This window comes from Filicampus tigris, chromosome 13 (assembly GCF_054856515.1).
Source record: "Filicampus tigris isolate MCC_2025a chromosome 13, RoL_Ftig_1.0, whole genome shotgun sequence".
NCBI lineage: Eukaryota > Metazoa > Chordata > Actinopteri > Syngnathiformes > Syngnathidae > Filicampus > Filicampus tigris.
The window spans coordinates 12,929,571-12,952,789 of NC_141229.1; the positions used below are offsets into that span (position 1 = coordinate 12,929,571).

The 23,219-nt window shown below is 40.6% G+C and overlaps 3 protein-coding genes across 14 annotated transcripts; 1 reads left to right on the plus strand and 2 right to left on the minus strand.

The window, feature by feature from the left end:
• Positions 1 to 1,258: 1,258 nt before the first annotated feature.
• Positions 1,259 to 10,368, minus strand: lrrc74a (leucine rich repeat containing 74A). Of its 8 annotated transcripts, none has more exons than XM_086049488.1 (16): positions 10,272 to 10,368; positions 9,637 to 10,181; positions 9,265 to 9,337; positions 7,986 to 8,064; positions 7,623 to 7,720; positions 7,139 to 7,246; positions 6,962 to 7,055; positions 6,654 to 6,703; positions 6,497 to 6,578; positions 6,287 to 6,372; positions 5,318 to 5,512; positions 5,147 to 5,242; positions 4,889 to 5,032; positions 3,816 to 3,920; positions 3,132 to 3,217; positions 1,259 to 1,932 (listed from the first exon to the last, which is right to left on the minus strand). In XM_086049488.1, the coding sequence occupies exons 5-16, from the start codon at positions 7,683 to 7,685 to the stop codon at positions 1,338 to 1,340; spliced, it is 1,704 nt and encodes a 567-aa protein (XP_085905614.1). In that variant the 5' UTR covers positions 7,686 to 7,720; positions 7,986 to 8,064; positions 9,265 to 9,337; positions 9,637 to 10,181; positions 10,272 to 10,368; the 3' UTR covers positions 1,259 to 1,337. The 8 variants fall into 8 exon arrangements, with proteins under 8 accessions (XP_085905614.1, XP_085905610.1, XP_085905611.1 ...); XM_086049484.1 differs by having other exon boundaries at positions 7,623 to 7,798; positions 10,272 to 10,365; XM_086049485.1 differs by lacking the exon at positions 10,272 to 10,368 and having other exon boundaries at positions 7,623 to 7,798; positions 9,637 to 10,257.
• On the plus strand, positions 8,556 to 19,924 carry angel1 (angel homolog 1 (Drosophila)). Of its 5 annotated transcripts, XM_086049480.1 has the most exons (11): positions 9,397 to 9,421; positions 10,568 to 10,692; positions 10,766 to 11,224; positions 11,314 to 11,534; positions 11,648 to 11,717; positions 12,919 to 13,361; positions 13,647 to 13,791; positions 13,880 to 14,002; positions 14,095 to 14,125; positions 14,566 to 14,723; positions 14,825 to 19,924. In XM_086049480.1, exons 3-11 carry the CDS (start codon positions 10,774 to 10,776, stop codon positions 14,983 to 14,985), a joined length of 1,803 nt encoding a protein of 600 aa, XP_085905606.1. In that variant the 5' UTR covers positions 9,397 to 9,421; positions 10,568 to 10,692; positions 10,766 to 10,773; the 3' UTR covers positions 14,986 to 19,924. The 5 variants fall into 5 exon arrangements, 4 of the variants coding, with proteins under 4 accessions (XP_085905605.1, XP_085905603.1, XP_085905604.1 ...); XM_086049479.1 differs by lacking the exon at positions 9,397 to 9,421 and adding an exon at positions 8,556 to 8,707 and having other exon boundaries at positions 10,568 to 11,224; XM_086049477.1 differs by having other exon boundaries at positions 9,284 to 9,421; positions 10,568 to 11,224.
• Positions 16,760 to 22,019, minus strand: vash1 (vasohibin 1). Its single transcript, XM_086049490.1, has 7 exons — positions 21,144 to 22,019; positions 20,224 to 20,312; positions 19,922 to 19,978; positions 19,211 to 19,285; positions 18,634 to 19,015; positions 17,773 to 17,882; positions 16,760 to 17,700 (listed from the first exon to the last, which is right to left on the minus strand). Exons 1-7 carry the CDS (start codon positions 21,456 to 21,458, stop codon positions 17,628 to 17,630), a joined length of 1,101 nt encoding a protein of 366 aa, XP_085905616.1. The 5' UTR covers positions 21,459 to 22,019; the 3' UTR covers positions 16,760 to 17,627.
• Between the last annotated feature and the right edge of the window lie 1,200 nt (positions 22,020 to 23,219).

A 23,219-nucleotide genomic window follows, 5' to 3' on the forward strand; every position in this document is an offset into this window, starting at 1 on the left:
ATGCTTATATATCAACATCTTAAAGGATGTTACACCTGTTCAAGTTCACAGCATTGTTTGCTCAGTTACAGGTCAATATGAAACGATGTTATCTTCAGCAAACAGGAACTAACTTAATCTTACCACATTAGTTCGAAATGATCCACCGGCATCAGAACTGACACTAGCACAACCTATGTTTGGGTGTGTCCAACAGCTGACAGAGTTCCCAAGCAAATGCTTTAATGTCTGCATATGATGCTTCTGATTGAGTCCATCTTAGAAAGGTTGCCTGAACTATTTGCTTTCTAATTAGGTTGGATGGAGTAGTGGGTTAAGTAAACAATTAATCAATGAAGGGAAATTCAGAGTCAAGAATGGAGTCTAAAACTGGACTAAATCCTGGAGTGATTGCATGTCAACCATGCACAAGGCAAGTGTAAATGGGATTTAGTGGGTGTTGATCCCTCAATGAGACAGTTATTATATCAGGAAACCCAATGAAGACCTCAAATCGCAATGAATCAGAATCTAAACTACTGTTAGCTTTACGTTTGGCAACGTTATCCACAGAGGTTGAAAAAAACAAGCCTATTTTGACAAGGCAAGGAGTAGAAAGTACAGATATCTGTTTTCAAATTTAGGGAGTAAAAGCATAAGGTTGTCAAAAGAATGAATACTTAAAGCGGAAGTCAACCCAAACACATTTTTTTCAAGAATATGTTCCCAGCAGGCTCACTAGTTGAAACACGGTATTCTGATTTATATTGCGTTTGTGGAATAAGAGTTAATACTTTAGTTTTTAGCCATCTCTGGGGGCGGCCATTTAGTCATTTCTGTCGACTGAAAATCATCACAAGTGCTCAGGGCTCATGTAACGACCAATCACGGCTGACCTATTTTCTGAAGCTGAGCCGTGATTGGTCCTTACCTGAGCCTTGAGCATCTGTGATGTCATTTTCAGTCGACAGAAGTGACAAAATGGCCAACCCCAGAGATGGCTAAAAAGCGGTGGATTAATTCTTATATCACAAACGCAATACTTATCAGAATGCCTTGTTTCAACTAGTGGGCTTGTATAGAACATATTCTTGAAAAAAAAATTTTTGGGTTGACCTCCCCACTTTAAGTAAATAACAATTACCTGCAAAATCTGCCAAAGAATTGTAAGTAAGTATTTGGTCTTTCCACTACTTACTAATACTTGCTTCAAACCGCTGGTTGTGTAGCAGAATTATTTGAGGTAAATAATACAACAGAATGATGCCGACATGTTTGTGTTTATTGAGTTTTCAGAGTAAAAACGAGCCTCCAGTGGTCAAGCTAATTAAATTGCACGGATTATTTTCAATCAAATTTTAAAATGTTTTTGTATTCTTTGAGTACTTGTCCACAAGTTTCTTTGATTTAGGTTTCTTTCCTTTCTTGTCTTTAATCCCCAGCTGTGTGGTGTCAAGAGCAGGTCTGGACCTGGTGAGGTGGTTAACAGTTGGTTGCTTAAGATTGCTGTGGCCCATCTCTGGATTGGAGCGTACAGCCCGTGCAGGGATAAACCTGCCTTGAGCAGATTGAGGGGAGCTAGTCAGCAAGTTGGGTTGAGAACATGAGTGCAAATCTGGAGACTTGGTGAAACGGTGTGGCGTTATGTCTGCCAACATGGGCAAGTGGATGAGCTCAGCGCTTGAGTTGGAGACTATGCCACTATTTGACATCACAATGTGGTGCCAAGATCTGAGAGGAGTGTCCGAGAAGCGATTAGGCCCTGTGGAATCTTCTTTGGTGATCCCTGGAGATATGACCACAGAGCCATGTGGCGTCACTGCCTCCACGGCGCTCTGGAACGTCTTGAGGATGCGGTCATTCTTATGCTTCTCTTTCTTCTGACGGGATGCGACCTTGCGCAGTTGTCGGCGGTGATTGTGCATCATCTGCTTCCTGGTATCTACCAGTCCCCTGCAGAGGAGCATCAGCACTGTTTTACTATGCAATTTAGGAATGTCAACGCTCCCAATTTGTACGAATGACTTTCATTTTTGGATATTTCTTTTAGAGATACACATGGGGATGGCCGCAGACAAGATGTGGTGCATCATCTAAAACCCACCCAATCACCCTAAAATTATTTATTTACTCAAACTATTTTTTGTTCATTTATGTTTGCCAGCGATGTGTAGTGATAGGCAGAACAATTACCGGTAAATGCTCTTCCTCGGCTCTAGATGGCAGAATATACAATTAACTTTTGTATCCTCCTCTTGCCATTCATACACAGAATAATAGCTTTATGTTCAATTCAAAAGGTTCAACATTTCATAATTAATAGTCTAAGTAAATTTTTCATAATTAATAGACATGATCATCATTATTTCAGTGCACATTATATCGTGTCACAAAAAGTGAAGTTTTTGTTTGGTGGTATGTCATGACATTTTGTTAATGTGAAATATGTGCTTTAGCTCAATAAAATTGGGAATTTCTGCTTTACAGGTTGTAAAGTAGTGAGTACTGCGAAAGTCAACGTGATACTCGACTGGCATTCACAAGACTTAATTTTTATGTTATGTAAATAAAAAAATCATTTAATAATGAAATTCATAGTACAAATGTTATTAAAATCACCACAGTGGCATTCAGTGTAGTTATATTTTATTCTACATTTTTGAGAACATTATTTGTCTTTGGGAATGGTTGGTTGATTGGCTCCACTACCTCAATAATGAGGCATGGTGGATCCAGTTTGGGCACCCCTTTTGTAATTCCGTTCCTTGCCCAATAAATTCAGTCAAGTTATTGAGGAGAACAACTGTTTTACGTCTCCATGGGATCAAGCTAAATATTAATTATAAACTATTCATAATCATCATTGTAATTCTTTATTCAGTGAAAAGAGTAAAGCTACCTCACCTAGAGTCTAGCTTTGAATACGGTTTGCGTGCAAAAATCGCCATACAGAAATGTCACTGAATATGACTATACAATGGAATAGAGTCATAAATTAAACAGTTCGACAGCATCATGCCATAAGTCAAACCCTAATAAAAACCTGTGTTTGACAAGAGAATTGCCATCACTCAATGTTTTATGACAATAAACTGAGAGAGCAATGTAAAGGACAAACAAAAATACAAGCAAACGTTATGGGACATAGTCACCTGTAGTCCACCATTCCTGTCCTGTCGCGATCGAGCCTTTGGATAAGCTCCTCAATTTGGAATCGATCCAAGGGAATGCTTGATTGCTGTTAAAATTCCAAAGGAGAGAGTAAATATTGGAATCCTCTGGGCTATTTTCGTAGACAGGGGCCATGTGCGTTCGGCCTAAAAACTGCCGCATCTTCATTTATTTGCCGGGGCAGGTGTGGTTTTATCATATTCGGGAATTTTCAGAAATTTTCAGACCACGCTGTGCCTTGAAGTGCATTCTGGCGGGTCGAGGGCATTTTCTTTTACCAGACCCCCAGCGCGCCTGAGAATTTGGTGACAGAAAATAGACTAGACTTTAGACCAGGCGAAGTTGTGGCGCAGATGACGTAATGTGATTTTGGTGAATTTGATCAAGGTGCAGGCAGATTCTGCGCTCAACTGATATGTGTGGTGGATTTCATGGTACTTCACTCATAAATATGACAACAGCGTGCATCGAAACCTCTGAATCACTGTAGAAATCAATTCATTGAACACATTGTAACTTTATCATCTTTCATATATTTTTAAAAGCAGCCATCTGGTCACGGCACAGCTATGACATCACAGATGCGCGATCAGGGCTTGAAGGCAGTCTTGCAAGCGCCCACTTCGCAGCGGTCAACTTCACATGATCCGCATCATTGTTCAAACCTGTACTGCGTTCCTGAAATCAGTCACAGGGACTCGCATGGTGCCATCTTTGTCAATATTTCGGAAGAAATCCCACAGACGTAGCTTGTGTTGATCCAGATATTCCTACAATAAATACAAAATGAATATAGTATATGTGAGCCCAATTGATGGAATACAGGGTGTCCCAAAAGTCACTATACACTTGTTTTATTTTTATTTTTCCTTTCTGGTATCATTCTGGTAGACTCAAGGCCATCAGCATTTGCCCACTATGCTTTGCATTTTTTGTAAGGGTATCAATCTACATTGCAAAAATTACATGCGACAAGAATTTATTCTTACCCAACTCCAGTTGAGTGCCAGTTTGAGAAGCTTTTTTGTTGTCACACTGCTCCAACATGTTGTACAATTTACGTATCAAATTCAGGTTGTTAAAAGGCTTCACGCGGAAAATTATGATACTCAACAACCTGTCATACAGTTTAAGCTTTATTACTCTCGCAAGCATCCACTGAATCAAGCTTTTGTTAATGGTGACTTCTATTGCAGCTCTCTGGATAGACTTGCTCTGGCTTTGCACAAACTTCTGCTCTTTGAGCTTGGTGTTTTCAGTAATACCAGGCCTTCTGCTGCGTTGTTTGCCAAGAACAGATAATGTTTAGAAAAATTCGTGATGAATAGTCTAAAGTGGACCACACGTTGGAGCAGTGTGACCATAAAGCTTCTCAAACTGGCACTGCCGCTGGGAACAGAAAAACTTCTTGCCAGGTGGCAATTTTGCAACACTGCTCCAACGTCAACTGGCGAGCCATGGGCAAAGGAATAGTGTGCTTACAAATAGCTAAGCTGGTAAATGATGATGGCCTCACAAATGTCTGAATTATACCTCAAATGAAAGACGACCCTAACCCTAACAAAAAAAAGCTGTTTAAAGTGACTTTTGGGACACCCTCTATGTTGTGAGTCTGGTAAATATAACTTTTGAACTTTTGACTTAAATTCATGTTTTCATAAACTAAGCATGTGACTTGTTGAATTTATGACAGACATTGGGTATACTATGCAAGTTTCCATTCAGACATATAACCAACCTGGATGACTTTCATTGGGTCGATGCGTTTTACTGGTTTCTTGGCAATGAACCCTCCAGCCCCTCCGTACTGTACATTCACACCAGGATGCTCTTCACATGTCACCTCCAGCAGATGTAAAAAGTTTTCATTGACCAACACATTCTGCTCGGATAAAAAAAAAAGTGATCTTAAAAATATAGAAATAATACATCTCATTGATGTGTCCCACTGTTACATTTATACGTCGAATAGATATATAAAAAAATATAAACTTACACATATATTAATTTCTTCCAAGGCAGTTTTAGGCGTTTTCTTCACCATATTGATCAGGGACAGCGCTCCCTCTACTGTTAGTGAATTGTAAGCCAACTGCAGGAGCAATTAAAAAACTGTTTTCATACAAGTCATCACAGAATGTAGGCCGGTTGTTACTCGTTTACTCACACTCAGCACGCGGAGGGTGTCGTTGTACTCAAGACCCCTGCAGAGCATGCTGACACCCTCATTGGTGATGCGGTTGTTGTTGAGATTGAGGTGCACCAGAGTGTTATTGAATTTCAGAGCTTCACCTATTGCAAGGGCCCCCTCGTTCCCAAAACCGTTCCACGATAGGTCAAGGTGCTTTACCATTGTATTCACCTAAATATGGAGGAAGACAATATTCAACACTGAAGTCCATTCATGTCCCTTCAAGTGCACTCTACCCCAGTGGGCAAACTAGTGGGCAAACTGCTCAAAGTTCACGTCTGATTTTTAAAACGGACAGACGGGCCAGGTCATTTGTAGATGAGGCAAAAAAAAAAAGTCTAAGTAATTGTATTTTTTTTTAATTATAATGGGCATTGGGGACAGTGCCTTTGGATTTGCAGACAGTGGTTGTGGTCCCCCTTTTTAAGAAGAGGGACTGGAGGGTGTGTTCCAGCTACAGGGGCTTCACACTCCTCAGCCTCCCTGGTAAGGTCTATTCAGGGGTGCTGGATCTGGAATGGGAATCTCAGATTCAGGAGCAACAGAGTTGTTTTCAGCCTGGCTGTGGAACAGTGGATCAGCTCTACACTTTCAAAAGGATATGTGCTTTGTGGACTTGCAGAAGGGGTTCGACTTGGCGGATGAAAAGGCAGAAGGGGTCTCAGGTTGTGTATTGATGGTGGCACTAGTTTGTGAATTATTTTTAGTGAAAAAAAGTGACACAAAAGGAAAAGACGTTGAGCTCTGTTGCGCCTGCCTGTTTTCGTTTTGGATTACCACCGTGTTTCTTCGCCGCCCCGTCAAGAGAGATAATAATAACGACTCATGTTTCTAGTACTTTGCAGGGTATTATCACAAGATGAAGCTAGTGTACCTCTAAAAGAAGAATGAGGGTGTGATATAAGGCCCAAGACATTACTTGTAATGCAGTGATTGCCCATGTACCTTGAGTCCGGCGCAAAGAGCAACGGCTCCTTTCATTCTAAGTTGATTCCAACAAAGGTTCAGCACCTCCAGGTGCTCGTTGTTTGCTGTAAATATGCGCAAATAGAAAAGGACCTCATGTTTACCTACATACACGTATGTGACAGCTATTATTCAACAGTCATGCTATCACATTAACAAAGACACGGATGCGAGTGACTGTTCGCATACCTAACAACAGTCCGAGATGCTCCCCTCCTCGTCCACAAAACATATTATGGCTGAGGTCCAATTCCTTAATACTTACATTGACCTGAATGTAAGAATATTTGCAACATAAGAAAAGAGTACAGGGAAATCTGTCTGATGTAGACGGATCAGAACTCACAGACAAAGCTTCTGCAAAATACTTTGCGTCATCGTCTGTAAATCCATTTCCTGTTGGATGAAAAAAAACACAACAACAATGCTAGCTAGCTAGATAGCTAGATAGATAGATAGGTGGATAGATTGATAGAGATTGTGCAAAGTGGGAAGTATATTATAAAAGTGAGAGTGACACATAATGACATATTGATTGATAATCATCCAATAAGTATGAAACATTGAACAATGAGTACTGTACTCATCGAGAGGTAATATGGTATATAGACCAAGTACAGTTTAAACATTAGCATCATATTTACTGTACATTACCTGAAAGTTTGATAGATTTTAGTGAAAGGCTGTCCAGCAACATTTTACCCACATGCTCAGCCCCAGAAGAATGAAGATGGTTGTTGGACAAGTCCTATAATACGTATACATCCACACATAAATTGGATATATACATTTATTATTAATTGATGATTATTATGAACATTTTCTTCATACCAAATGTTGGATGGTGAAATTAGCCTTCAGCATCTCTGCCAGGTCTTTGGCTCCTTCTGCTTGTATGTAGTTGTCTGCCAGTTCCAGAGTGTTGAGGTGCATGTCACTCTGAACGCAAAAGACTCATCAGTCATGTCCATTCATCCATTTTCAATAGTGCCTATCCCAACTGACATTGGGTGAAAGTGTGGGCAACACCCTGAACCCGTTGCCAAGCCAATCACAGGACACATGTAGACAAAAAGAATTAAGCACTCACATTCAAACCTATGGTCAATCAGCTTGTTCAACAGTCAACATTTTAACCTAACAGTCATGTTTTCTAATGTGGGAAACGAAGCAAACAGGAACCAGGCCACACAGGAAGGCCAGTGCCAAGATTCAAACCAAACTCAGAACTGTGAGGTCGACATGCTAATCACTTGGCCCACTGTAAATTTTAAATATGTTGCTCTTAGTGACACGCTCACATTTTGCGACTCACCACCAAAGCAATAGCGAGTGCCTTGCACCCCAACGGTCCAAGGCAGTGGTGGCTGAGGGTCATGGTGCGAGAGTTGAGGTTCCGGATGAAGTAGGAGACTGGAACAACACCCAATAGCTTGCAGGCTTGTAGATACACATCAGCTACAGATGTCTTATCGCTCCTGCCTTCTTTGTCTGTTTTATTGAAAGCACCGTGAATCAAATAGCAAAGGGCGCTTTCGGCAAAGTGTGAAATATAAAGTAGAAGGCAGGCACAAAGCCAGTGCATTAGGCAGTGAAAGAACGTTTGGCTAAACATAATGTACAAACATGCATTTGTTGATCCAAAAATAGTGTAATCAGCAGTGGTCCTCGCACTCACCATCTAAGTCTGTGTCAAAATCCTCTTCCAGGCCTCGTCTCAATGTCGTAGGTGGATCATCATCCTCTAAACAGAGCGACTCAAAAGACAGAGTTGACATTTGCGTTAGCTGTGAAACTGAAAACATACAATCAAGAAACAAAGAATTTACTTTCTAAACTGAGCCATATTCTTCATTAATGTAGGAGTCTGTGAGGTGAAATAAAACACGTTTGTGTAACGCTATCAGGCAACATGTGATGTACTGCACTAAATAAATAATGTCATGTCAAGGTACCACTGAATACCGTATATATAAAGTATCCCACAAAAGTGAGTAGACCCATCTCATTTTTTGGGAATAGTTTATTCTCTCTTTTCATGGGGTGACACTAAAGAAATTACACTTTGGTATACAGTATAGTCAACTAAGTGTGTACAACTGTAAATTCAATGTACCCTCAAAGTAACGCAACACATAACCACTAATATCTAAACCGCTGGCAACAAAAGTGAGTACACCCCTAAGTGAAAAGTCCAAATTAGGCCTGAGTAGCCCTTTACCCTCAGCCACACATGACTCGTTAGTGTTGCAAGGTCTCAGGTGTGAATGGAGAATAGTTGTATTACATTTGATGCTTTCGCTCACACACTCTCTAATACTATTCACTGGAAGTTCAAAATAGCACCTGGCAATGAACGGCAATAAATAAAGATGACCTAGGCTAGAAAAAGATTCTGAGGTGAGCTGTAGCAAAGGCATGTGAGGTTTGTACAGGTACTCAGGTTGTGATACTGTGTATTAAACTATTTAATGGGTGCCAGGAAGATCAAGTCACAGGTCTTATCTGTCCAAAATATTCCTATTCTTTATACTGCGTTAACCGACCCACATGTGCGACTCCAGGTCTTAACTGGTTTCAACTAGATGTGTGCCACAGTGCAGATATAGGCCTAATCTAGCAGTACCCTTCCATCACAATCCGTTTTTCCCCCACTGTTTCATGCATAATTTATGTCAAAATGAGTCTGCGACATGGTTTAAGGTTGACATGAGCTTTGTCGTTTGCATGCAATAGCTTTTGAATGGCAAAAGTATGCAGAAATGAGTGGATTAGAATGTGGCGCCGTATAGGACTGTATAGCTGTAAGAAACATGATTATCCAATGACTATCGATTTAATTTTTCAATGAAACCCCAAAAGTATCACTAAATATGGTTTAATGTTAAACAGAACAAAAACGTAGTATGTAGTTAACTGCAGCTTAACTTGCGAACATTACTCTGGCGAGTTAGTACCTTCAGTGCAGTGATGCTTCCTTAATGTGGAAACTTAAGGATTCCAAGTGAGCTCGGATCGCGCACGCGCAAACTGGAAAAAAAAGAAGCATGATCGGTTGCCTGTTATTTTACGCTCTGTATCCGCTATCACGGTACTTGCAAAGACGACCCTCGGGTAAGCACAACTGGAAAAAAGCATGTCTGCATTGTATTCAATGCCATACTCATGTCCATCTTTGTCCAACGCACGGCCTTGCTAAACACAGTCACCTCGCTAGTGCTAAGTTTATAATGCATGTTGCTTGCTGATTCGGTAGCTTTTATTGTCACGTGCATCGAGTTAAAGTTGTTGTTTTGAACACAACGTTCCCTCGCCCAAAGTAACCTTACCAACGCGTTACTGTGAAAAACGTAGGTGTGGAGAAATTAATATTTTGAGGGACAACTCAACTGTCCAGCTTGTGGGGGAGACATGCTAACTCGTTAGCTTGCACCTGTTAGTAGAGCTCTTTGCGTGTGACGTCACGGCGACAGCGCGTGGCAATGTTTTGAAGCAAGTGGATCAGTCAATTATCTACATTGAAACACTGAACATATACGATAATCTTCTCATTCGAAAACACCAAATGTGTTATTAATAATTCATTAATGTTCATTCCGAATTAAAAATCTCTGTTCAGTGCGACTGACTCATGCCTCCCTCCAGGCTCCTTTCGTGTCATACGCTTTAACAATTAAAGTGATTACACTCATATTGTCTCTTCCTTGACATGAATCAAACTCCCTAGTCGTTTTTTAAATGCATTTAAAACTATCTGTCTCGGCTTGTCTCAACTCCCAAAAGCCTCGGTCTTGTCTTGATCTCGGTGAATTCTGGTCTTGGACAAGTCTTGGTCTCTGGTCTCTGGTCTCTGATGGTGTTGTCTTGAGCACAACTCGATACAAAAATATGAAAGAATAATTTTGAAATTCAGATAGTAAACAATATCCTTTTAAAACAGTAATAAAGTAGATAATAAAATTACCATAAATTAAGGCAGCCGCAGCCACATGTAATTGTGTTAAATTGAATTTGTTTACCCTCATGAAATGCGCTGTCCACTGGAGCAACCAAACGAAGAAGAAACTGAGGACAATGACGTACAAGTCATCAGTCTGATAGTCTTGTAGACTGGAAAGTCGGCAATTTTAGCCATATACAGTTGACAGAGCTGATGGTGTTCATAATCTGAAAGATTGAATTTGAGTCCCTACTCTTACAAGTATAATTTATCCAACATATTACTTGTCAAGGATCCTGTACTTTGTTGCCCTTCTGCAGTTGTCAATGGCATGGTGGTGTTTGAGAGTCCTGCTGCAACAAATGAGATGTCCAAGTCTCAGAAAATCCCGCCGGACCAGCAACTCAGCCAAAGCAATTTGTCAACAGGACAAAAGGAGGAAAAGGTGAGCGAAAAATTATCTGATAAAGACGACAAGACACCAGATGCAAAACAGGAGGTATGTGTCACTCACAAAGACACAACGATGGAGGCTCCTTCAAACATGAGTGAGGCCCAATATGCAGCGACGGGGATCGACTCAAAGGGAGAAGATAAACAGGAGACGCACGAAGAAATTGAGCAAATGCACTGTCCACTGGAGCAACCAGACGAAGAAGAAACTGAGGACAATGACGTAAAAGTCATCAGTCTGATGGAGGCATTAGAGAGGATGGAAAGCTTCGAAGACCCGGGAAATCCAGCTGTGTGCATCAAACAACAAACTGAGTGCTGGGATGAATATGATGACGTAATGCTCACTGGTGGAACAAATTCAAACCGGAAGCAGACATCACTTGTCTCTAATGCTGAGAGTCGCCATGATACACAAAGTGGATGGCACTTCCCTGCGGGACCTGGCGGTACAGAGGAAATCTTTTGTCCGCGCTGGCAGTTTCCTACTATGAGCTATTACCCTACACTGGAGCCCTTTGAAGGTGCGGTTGTGCCATCTACCTTTAACTGTTATTACAGATTAATTTTGTATTCCTTAATTGTTTATGTATGCAATTACCTGTTCCAACAGTAATCTGGCGGTTATGGCAAGACATTTCATCAGCACACTCCAACACTCTGGTGACTTTCAAAAACCCCTCCATGGACTTTACTGTCATGTCCTACAACATCTTGGCCCAGGACCTGCTGGAGAGCAACATGGAGCTGTACAGACACTGCCCTCCAGAGGTACTGGAGTGGAGCAACCGCTGCAGCCTGCTTTTGAAGGAAATACAGAAATGGATGCCAGATGTGAGTCAACACCACAACTTTAGATACCTGCACAAACTATTGGGATCCAAAAAACATTACCTTTACATGTTTAATAATACGCAATCAAACCAACATATTACGTTGCTATTCAGATTCTTTGTCTCCAAGAGGTCCAGGAGAACCACTATCAAACACAACTGCATCCTTTCCTGACTCAGATGGGTGAGTTTTCTTAAACTGCATATCCTGATATTTGACATAAAAACCAAACCAATCAATGTATTACTTTGGCGCCATCTAGTGGAATTTTGGTGGTGTTGATGGGTTTAAATTCATTGCTAGTGTTTTTTTTTTCATCTGCGCTTGAGATCTGTTGTTTTGTTGGCGGTCCATGAATGCATCGTGTGCACTGTCAAAAGTATTTTTTAACTTCCCTCCAAATGTAGCCAACTCCAATAGCATATTTGGTATACTTTGCCGTCGCAAGTTGCCTGTGTTCTCTAGCATTTATTGTGTGTAAATGACAAAAGATGAGTGTGTAATGACTTTAAGTTCAAGTCTAGTCAAAAATGTTCTTTTCAATATGTCTTATGTGTTCTGTCACGGCTCACTTGTTTTCTGTGTACTTTTGTTATGTGACGTTGGCAATGCGAGCCGAGGGCTCTTTGATGGCAATTTGTGTCAACAGCAGGTGACAGTAGAATGTCAAAATATCTGCGCCTTTTGATGAATGAAAACGGGTGGATTAGTGTATTTAATTCTTATACTATCAATGCAATAGTAATCACAATATTTTAAATGAATTGCAGATTTTCTTTTTTTTAAATTTTCTTTCTTTATTTGCTTGGTTTTATTCCCCGCGAATAGCGAGGGTTCTCTCTGGCAGCAGTAGTTACGGTAGTAGGAAAAGAAATTAGGCTAACTATGAGCTTATCTTGTGACTACATCCATCCGTCCTTTTTCTATATCATATTTATTTTGGTGAATGACTCCTTATTCAAACACTCAACACACAACCAGTTGTGCCTCTATTTCTGTCCAACAGTGGTCGGTCACTTCCTTGCTGGCTATCGTTCTATTTGATGTCACAATCACTGAGTCGAATCTCAGTGTTGACGAGCACATTGGTGTGATCGGAATAAACAGGTTTAACATTTACGACTATTTACCCTCTGACTGTTTTCTGAGTAGATCAGGGAGGGAAAATCACTCCTATACTACTGGATACCCTTCAATACAGCAGGCAGTAGTCACTCTGGATCAGCTTTTAAAGACAATTCGATAATCGGGCCTTTCCTAACTTTTAGGGAGGGAAAGTGCTTTGGCCAGATTGTCATTATGTGTGCATACCACTTACAAGCAAACATGTTTGTGGATATCAAGTTAGAGATTCGACTAAAATGTTCCTCTGGTGCTTGTCCAGGCTACAACTGTGTCTACAAGCGCCGCACAGGGAACAAGACAGACGGCTGTGCTACTTGCTATCGCAGCAGTTGCTTTTCTGAGGTGTCAGTCACCCCCATAGAGTTCTTCAGACCCCAAACCGAGCTTCTGGACCGACACAACGTGGGCATAGTTGTAGTGCTTCGGCCCGTTGTCTATCAGGGGTCTAAGGTCAGGGCGAAGGGCTCCCTGCTATGTGTGGCCAACACGCACCTGCTGTTCAATCCCAGGAGGGGTGACATCAAACTGGCTCAGCTGGCCATAATGCTGGCAGAGATCAACAGCGTGGTCAAGTTGTGGAAGGCTAAAGGTGAACACTGTAATGTGATCTTGTGCGGGGACTTCAACTCTGTGCCACATATGCCTCTATACCAGTTCATCACCACCAGGGAGCTCAACTTTCATGGTCTGCCGGCATGGATGGTGAGACTCAACTACTGTGTCACTTTTATGTACGCGTAATGGTCACTTCGTTAGCTACATCGGCAGTTCGGAACCGAACCTTGAACCTTAGAACTGTGAGGCAGACGTGCTAACCGTTAGGCTCCCATGTTCTCAAACTTTGCAATAATAATACGCTTCACTGATGTCAAAGAGCGCATATCTAAGAATAATTTTGACATTGTGATTTTAAGTAGGTTGTGTACAGTACTTGATATTGAGGGCTGGGTTTATCTGCTCACTTTTCCCTTTTCCAATATACAACAGGTGTCAGGTCAGAAGGATCTTTCACACAAAGCCACCTGCGACATGCTGTGTGCTCCTCTATGGCCTGACTGTCTGGGAATTTCTGACAGCTGCCAATATGTCGCTTCCAGTGAGGTGGATGCAAGCCACCACAGTCCAGTCACAGGTCAGTGTTTGAACCAGCATTATGTTCCGTATGAGCAATAACAATGAATTCCAAAATCAGACTCACTGTTTGACTGCAATGCTTCAAGCATCTGCCGCAGGGAAACTTTACTACAGTCCAGACTACCTCTTGGAACTTCGCGCTTGTCCGGTTTCTTGTGTTCGTCCACGAGATTTACCTTTAGTTCCAGGTGTCACTGACATCAATCTAGGTAGAGCTATACACTGCAGAAATACATGGTTGGCCCCCAGATGCACAACACATATGATTAATTTTCTTTTTTTCTTTTTTTTCTTTTTTAAGATTTGTCAAGCAGAAATCTGCCAGATTTTAGGTTAGTTCAACCTAAATACTCTTTGCTAATTTGCAAATATTCTGCCAGGCTATGTCCACGCATACAAGTTTACTATTATGAAAAAAAAAAACCTTTCAAACTTTTTTTTCCTGACTGAAACCCCTCATGTTAAGGCCATTGTAGATAAGTCACAGAAAAAGCATCGATAATGGAATCAGAATATCACTATTGGATATTGATTGAACAAACAAATATTGTATTGTAATTTAAAACCAGCACCTGTGTCTGCTATTGCACAAGATAAATATTAGTAGATAAAGGAGATGAGGCAAAATCCTTTAATCACTCAAAGACTTTAGCTGCAGTTTGTGTGATGACACCAAAAACGTGTTTGTGTCGACATGGCCTTAGAGTCAAAGAAAGCCTCTTAATTCTGATGCACAAAATAATTTTCATGGTGTCATGTTTGTGTGTGACAGTTTTGAACAGAAAATCCGACACCAGTTAGACCTGAAGTCCACCTATAAACACACGTTCCCTGACTCTGGCAAGCTGGAAGTCACAACACTGCACTCTGAAGGGGGAGCCACTGTGGACTACATCTTCTATTCCCCTGAACACGTCTTGGATCAAGCAGGTATTTGTGGAATTTCTCATCGTTGCACATCATATTCAAAATTTGCACAACTATGGTAACAAAACTACTACTACTACTATTTTCTTTGGATTGCTTACCAGGCAAATTTGGCTATGGAGGTCTGAAGTTACTTGGCTATCTCTCACTGCTGTCTGAGGAAACATTACGTTTCATGGATGGCATTCCAAGTTACGTATTCCCATCTGATCATCTCAGTCTTGTGGCTAAATTCCGGATGGACCTGAACGAAGCAGCGTCTTAAAAAAGGCCTTTTGGATCAAATCTCATTCAATTGTTGTTAATGATATTTTGCAGTGTCAGCCCTGTGAAAATTGCACTCCAGTTTGGTCAAAAATAACCCAATTTGGGTCAAAAATGGACTGATCCATTCCTTGGGTCAATTTGATCAAAGTTTCTGGGTTGTTTTTTGTTTTTTGGGGGGGCGGTCAATTTGACCCAAGTACACTCTTAAACCTGTTTTGTCAAAACCAACGCAATTTTGATCAATAATTGGACCGACCAATTCAATTCAAATCAATTTTACCCAAAATATTATGATATTATTTTTATTTTATTGTTGTAAAATAACCCCCAAAATTGGCCCAAGTAGTGGGCACTGCCCCTCTACTATTATTTTTTGAACCAGCAGTTTTAAGGGTGTAGTGTATTGGTCCATTATGACCCAAATTGGGTTATTTTGGACCCAACTTTTTGTGGGCAGGGTTGCTCTGCGTTATATTGTTAATTACCCGGTATGCATATTCTGACTTGGGTTCAAATAAAGAGAGCCAAGAAGCAACAGTTCAGAGCATTTCTACATACTGTAGTTATACTCATGACTGCAGAGATGATGGTTGCTGTTAACAATTTGCACATTTTATTAATTTTTTTTGTATTGAAGTATTTAAACAAATGTTATTGTACTGAATAAGTGTTTCAGTTGTTTTTATTTTTTTCCATTTGCTTTCATTAACATTTGATTTAGCTTTCTGTAATTACACTTTGGTCTGGAAATATTTGTGACAGATCTATGACTGATTTTTATACTTTTGCCTTTATACCCCACAACTGTGGATTTCAATCAAGAGGACTGCTTAGCTATTGAATATTTAATTTCCAGTATTTACATTCAGAAAGTCTTGTATGATTAGGCTACCTCCACCGTGTTTTTCCACACAAGCTTTATACGCTTTTTGGCTTGTGTGCTGTTCCTGTCCTCCATACTTTCTTTTCCGTTCATTCTGATACAAATTTATCTAGGTTCCATCCCTTGATCCATTCATTCACTAGCAAAAAGTTGTCTCATGATTTGTAAATTTTGTGAAGAAATTGGGGTATGAAAGTAAAATCGCTCTCATTGTCTCAATACTTCTGGACCTATCTTATATCCTAGCATTAACTGTAGGATCAGGCTAGTCTTCAAGCGAAGCGAAAATAAGCCTATCAGACAAACCAGTGACACTAAAATGTAAGCCCTGGTGGATGTACAAAACTCTCTCATCAATGTGTGTGCGCTAGTTTGACCTCAATGCTGCTTGCCCCTCTATCCTATCTTTAGTGTGCAACTTATTTCATACATGAATCGTTCAGTTGATTCAGTATTCGTGGAATTATTGGCCTCCATTTATAGGCCTCGAGTGGTTTCAGAATGGTATAAATCAGTTGTGAGCTAAAGCCCTTCATGTAGCGTATGCATTGCTTTTGTGGCCATCTAATATGTACAAGAAAGTGGGTCAGTACATTTTTCTTCCTAATAGGGTGCAGTTTGTTTCTCAGTGTCATAAACACTGGTCGAGTTATTGGCAGCTGGAGACCAAAAGAACGGAGGTTAGAGATTTGTATAGTAAAGTGTGATTCTTTCTCTGTTTGAAATATTTACAAAATGCATTTTTCTCAACCCTATCCTTCCTATATATTTTACATAGCAAAGTTGGCTGCTTGCCACTGAGTGCAGGAACCAATCAGTGGATTTCCACCAAGTTATTCATGGGCACAATTTGATGATCACTAAGACAAAAAAAGACAAGACATGGACATGTAGTCTGTGGCAATTTATTGATAACCGCGTTTTAAATGTGCAGTGTTTTTTTTTTTTTTTTCACATAACGACAGTGAAATATAAAACAGCAGAACTCTTAAAAGTACAAAGATAAAAAGTGCTGTCAATACCTTGACACCTTTTGTAGGTTGTCACTTTTTAAGGCAAGTGAAAAATTGAATGAAATTGCTACAAAGAAAACACATTTATGTACCAGTACGTAAGCAAAGTAATTACAGTAGAACTGAAAATACTTTGCATCCACAGTATGCCTAATGCTGCCTTGGCCTTGATTTACTCTTATATTTATAGTAATGACATATTCACAATGATGCGTCGCTGTCTATAGCTCTCTAAGCATGCAGCCTTAAAGGTGCTGACATTTGAAACACATCCATACTAAAGTATAAAAAAAAAATTCTAGTTTGTATAGTTAGGTGATAACTAGGATTTTTTTTGTCTCAGTCTTGAAATTGAATCTGGTCACAAGGCACAGGGGTAGTTTGTTGTCACCACACAATGTAGTCTTTGATTGGGTGTAAATTAACACATACCAGCACACTTAAAGTACAATGACACATTGATATGTCAAATAGCACATTTGTGCTTATTGATATCTTTACCTTTATTCCTCTAATAACAAAGTTGTATATATAAAGTTGGTAAAAATGGTTACACACAACAGCACCAGTTATGCACATACAATGCTCAAGAAGTAATTAAAAAAACATGACAACTTGACAGTGAATGAGGCTTTTTTTTTTTTTTATGTGAATGAGGAGAAGGGTGGTGGTTCCCTATTGAATGTTGCATCCCAAGAAGAGGCCATGAATGAAGCCTCATCTAAGAAACTAAAAAAAGATTCTTCAAACTCGAATCTGATACACGTTCATGTCTCCAGATGCTTTCTGTTCCAAAGCCTTCTTCTCTCCAGATGGACTGAAATAAAAACAAATTTAGTACCGACAACAGTCAGTTTGTAAGGTCAAAGTAGGCAATGGATAATCATACCGTCTCTCAACACGGCTGACCCTGCGAATGGGGCTTCCTTGTCCTCTGAGTGGTGAGCCCATGCTATTTCTCCTGTCTTTGGTGGGAGAAGGAGGCAAAGGTTTCCCTATCTGCAGACAAATAGGCACAGTCCATTCCAAAGTGTAAGCATGATCGAGGCTAGGTAATGCGATTGCTCTGAGTGCTGGCTGTAAAATGCAGGGGCGATTGATGGATTGAGCAGCCGTGCGAGAAAGCGTCTGGAGCCGTCTCATTAGTCTTATTACACACAGAGCTGGGCATCAAGGCTGCCATCACTTGTTTATCGTGAGGGGGATGAGAGTGCATCGTTGGAGAGGGATAGCAGGTTTAACTAAATGATTCGTCTTCAGGGATGTGACATAGAATGCTGTTGGAACACAGTGGACAATTTGCAGATTTTTTTTAAAATATGTATATATATATATATATATGTATATATATATATATATGTGTATATGTGTATATACATATCCAAACCGCTTATCCTCACAAGGGTCTTGGGTGTGCTGGAGCCCATCCCAGCTGTCTTCAGGCAGTAGGCGGGGTGCACTCTGAATTGGTTGCCAGCCAATCGCAGGGCACATAGAGACAAACAAACATTTGCACTCACAATCATACCTAGGGACAATTTAGAGTGTCCAATCAACATACCCACGCATGTTTTTGAAATGTGGGAGGAAAGCAGAGTACCCGGAGAAAACCCACGCAGTCGCGGGGAGAACATGCAAACTCCACACAGGAAGGCTGAGAGGCCAGATTCAAACCCACAACCTCTGCACTGTGCGGCGGATGTGCTAACTAGTCGAACACTAAGATGAAGGGCGCTGAACCAAATTTTACCTTGAGCCGCATGTCTCGAGTGTGCCTCTCGAGCTCTTTCCGGAGCTCCTCCTTGCTCAGCACGTCAACATCCAGTACGGAGTGCTTCCACTCGATCTGCTCCACGCTGTGAGGGTCGTGCGACACATATTGGCCGATTTTGACCTTTCGCAGTGTGTGCCAGTAGCCCCTGTAGGCCCCTTCGAAGTCCTGCACCAAGTCCATCAGAGTGCGGTGCTCCAGGGGCTTGAACATGAGGTCCTCTCGCCGACTCATGCCCAGTGCACCGAAGCGTCCACCGCTGTGGACTCCCAGCACGATGTGGTAGAAGTGGTTCCCTGAGAACTGAGACTTAAAGCTGAGGGGGAAACGCTCCACAGCCGGCATGCTGTTGGTGAGGTAACTGCCAAGCTTGGTCAAGGAAATATACTGAACAAACTTTTTCTATTTCTACTATATTGGGGAATACTGGGGGGGTCAGAAAATCAGTCAATATCTAGTGTGACTAACTTAGCGTATTTTGGCGGTTGTTGGCTTTAAGGTCTTTTCAAAGCTCTCCAAAAGTACTTTTTTGCAAAGTGTTCTGCAGTAAAGATACATTCCCAGGATCACCGCCTCTAGGCATTTGATGGGCAGGGCTTCACGCGTCATCTCCTTGGCGATGTCCATCAACCTGTGCAGTACAATGTGACAATAAGATGACAGTGTACCAAATAGGATGAGTTGTATGCCAGTATTCTTACATTTCAAATCATGGTGATAATGAAGCAAGAGCTACAACACACTACAATATATATAACCATTAAAAATGTCTGTTTATCTAGTACATGCATTTTGACAGTTTTAAAGGTACATTAACGCATTCAAAGGGCAAGTCATAATTTTGACGGATATTTAAAACCCTTTTTTCCTGTTTGTAACCAATGAAGATTTATTATTATGTAAGATACATAACTTTAAGGTGTTACACATTTTATGTACATATTTGAAGAAGATAGGTCATTTAAGTTTAAAACAAGATTGAAAGGTTGGTACTTGAAAGAGTTTAAGTCTGTATACATTTGCTTTAACATTACAGATAACTCGTTTGGTATTCTCAGAACTTCTTTCCTAAGGCATAGGTTCGACGGATTTAGTTTAAGACTAAGGTGTATTACACAGAATTAAATGTTGTTTATGTCTACTTAAGCAAAAACACTTATCCACATGCATCAGCGACTGTATACCTCTTGAACTAAAGTATACAAAGTCAAGGTTGCCACATGATTCTGTAAGTCACTCATATGGATAATAAAAGACATTTGCCTACGCAGTCAGAGGCCGGCTTTTCTTTATTTCAAAAAACTGTGTCCCGGTGTGATTGTATCTGTAGGTCATAGTTAAGGCAATATAGATCAGAGTGTCTTGTGATATTTATGGGATGTTGATTAATTATGGATGAATTTCAGCTGTGGCTGGCAATTGTTATCTAATTATAGCCATTTTCTATGCACGTTTTGACCCATCTGTTTTATCAAATAGAACAAGAACAACAAGACAATTGTGTGATTTGGAACTAGCAGCAATAGTGAAATAACGCTCAATAATCATTGCTCTGTTGTCAAAGGATACTGTAATTCCCTGATATATTTCTGTATGGCTTCCAGGCGCAGTGGGATTGCGGTGGTATGCTGGTATGTAGGCACACTTGGTATTGGAATCTGCAAGACAAAAAAGGCTGTTGTGTTGTACCTGCAGACCTCCATGCAACATGCAGTACAGTAAAGTATACAGTCGGTGGTTTACATCGGTTTGAACAACCCTCTGTGGTTACATTAATGATGGTTTCCTTTCATTGTAGATGATCATAATACGCTAACCTTCTCCAGAGTACTACTGACATCCATTCATGTTCTGAATTTCATAGTTCTGGATTTGGATCTTGGCTCCGGCCTTCGTTTGTGGCGTTTGCATGCTTTCCTTGTCCTTTTGTTTGTTTTTTTTTCCAGGTACTCCAGCTTCCCCCCACATTCCCCAAAATTGCATGTTAGGTAAATTGAAAATTCTAAATTGATTGTAAGTGTGAATGTGAGCGTGAATGGTTGTTTTGTCTATATTTGTACTAAGATTGGAGATTTTAGGGGACGAACAGAAAGATTAGGAGTGCATTCTTTAAGCCGTTTCCTCACAATGGCTCACAATTGGGAAAGTAAGCCTTGATAATCCTCTTCGTTATTGAGATAACTCCAAGACCTGTCTCTTTTCACACATTAGCCAATTACATCGCTTCAAATAGAACATCAGAGGAAAGACAGCAACCCAAAGATGGAGGAAATTAAGAATTTGGTGACGTCAGTGGGATCCAAGTCTTAAAAATGTATTAAGGCTAAATCTTATAAATGTTGTGAAACCTTTTAAAGATGAAAGTTTTTCACACTTAAATCCCATGTTGATTTAATTTAAATCCATTATGCTGGTGTATACACACACAACCGTAAAAACTCTGTCCACGGTCCAAATACTTCTGAACCAAACTTCATTCAAAAGTTTACCTTGGGCAGGTCAGTTGCACCACGGATGCCCTTCCCCAAAGCATCACCGTCTGGATGGATCCGAGCCACGTGGCGCCACATCCTCTCCCAGGTGTCCTCGTCCATGGGGAGGCCACTTCGGTTGACGTAGAAAGGCACCCCGCCGTCCCGCAGCTCTTCATCTCCTTCATCCTCCTGCTCGTCATCCCGCTCCTCCACTGAACCCACCGTGGCCCTCAGCATCCCACTGACGGAATCCCGGCACCGGGAATGTACACGCTGATGTTTTGGACAGCTCACCGGTGGCTCTGCTTGCAGGTTTGAGGATGTTTGCATTAGAGAGGGCCAGCCTGTTACATCCTTCAGTTTATGGAATAAGCTTAGAGGTATTATGACTCATAATTAGATGGTCTATATTGGCAGCAGAATAAAGTGCACCAGTTATGTTTCGCACTAAATGCGTTTGACTTTACAATGACTCCACAACAATGTGAAAAAAATATTTTCCATTCATTGGTCACTGAACATAGATTGGAGGTGAAAGAGAGCGGTGGAAAGATAGTTAAATGAATGGTTAACCTATTTTAATGACCAAAGGTCCACAAGGAATCACGATCTTTATCACTTAATGTAAGAGGATTTGGCAATCAGACAAAAGTCTTTTTAAGGAATGACTAATTCCCTGTCCCTTCGGATGCCATTCAAACAAAAGGTAGCCAACAAATGACCTGCCCGTCCGACAATCTCATTCCCGAGTCAGTCGTTTACTTCATTTGCGTTTCTTATGAAAAATATATATTTCCGTCATCGGGTTATTGTTTCAAAAATGATGCCGGGTCCATCCAAAACCAAAGCGTGAGTCTTCACAGCCGATTAAGCGCTCCGATCGACACTCCCTGACTGGTGACTACTGCGCATGCTCAGAGCCAGGAGGATGAGCTCAGTTGTGACGATGGCTGCGTTCAGGCGCGCCCGTAAAACGTAAGAATCGCTAATGTACACGAATTGAAACTTGATACAAGGGTCTGTGCAATGACGATGAATCAATATTTGAAGGAGTAACATTTGTGAAGGACGATTGAAGTAACGTTTTCCCTGAGGGGATTTGAAATTACAATGACTTTTAACAATCTACACAGTACATATGTAATAATGTATCCGAACACAATCATCCGAGTTTAAAATGTATTTCAGTAGTTCAATTCAAAAAGTAAAAATCGTATGTTATAGAGATTAACACTAAATACATACGTTAGGACAAGTCGACCTATTTTTCAAATGTATTTTTTTACAATTTTAATTTCTTAAAATGTCTTTTGAATAACTTAACTCTAATCAAAAATGAATTCCCCAAATATTTCACTCTTATGTTTGTGTTATTTTTTTTAATCGCTGAAAACACTTATCAGTGCATGTTTTTATGTTAGGATCCCTGTAAGGAGTATTAAGAACCTCTCAAAGAACAAACTTCACTGTTTGCATTGAACATTCTGGGTATATTATCTCAGTATCGTGAATTGTGACTTACAGAGGTTCAGGTTAGGTTTACATTTCGCAGCATTTTTCCTGATGTGCTTTGCTTTCAATTCATCGTTGAGGGTTCTGATAACATTATGCAAACGAATCTTTGAGCAGCACTCAGAGATCTACAGTACTTTATAGGGGAAAATATAAAATCACATTCTTTCAGATGAAATGTGTATGTAGGTAGCACTTCTCCCAGACTTATTGGTACAACCGTAGGTACAACCGTAAACCATACATGGTGGCATTTTCGCGGTTGACAGAAAATAACGTGAAAAAGCCTCTTGAAAAAATAAATGGGCGCCAGTGGCTTCATTTCTCCTGACGGCGAGTAAGCGGCTTTGTTAGTCCATTCATTTACAAGTCCGTGACTACAGCATATTTGTAGTACTATAGCAGGGTTCGGGAATGTTTTCCTGTCGGGCCATTCTACATTTTCATAAAATGCAATGATCGAACAAATGCTTATCACCATACAGGATGTGTGGTTTTTTGAGTAACATTTCCCATAAGGTTTCACCACTGAGCCCTAGAACATGTTGTGTGGCATAAATACTCAGACTTAAAAACAAA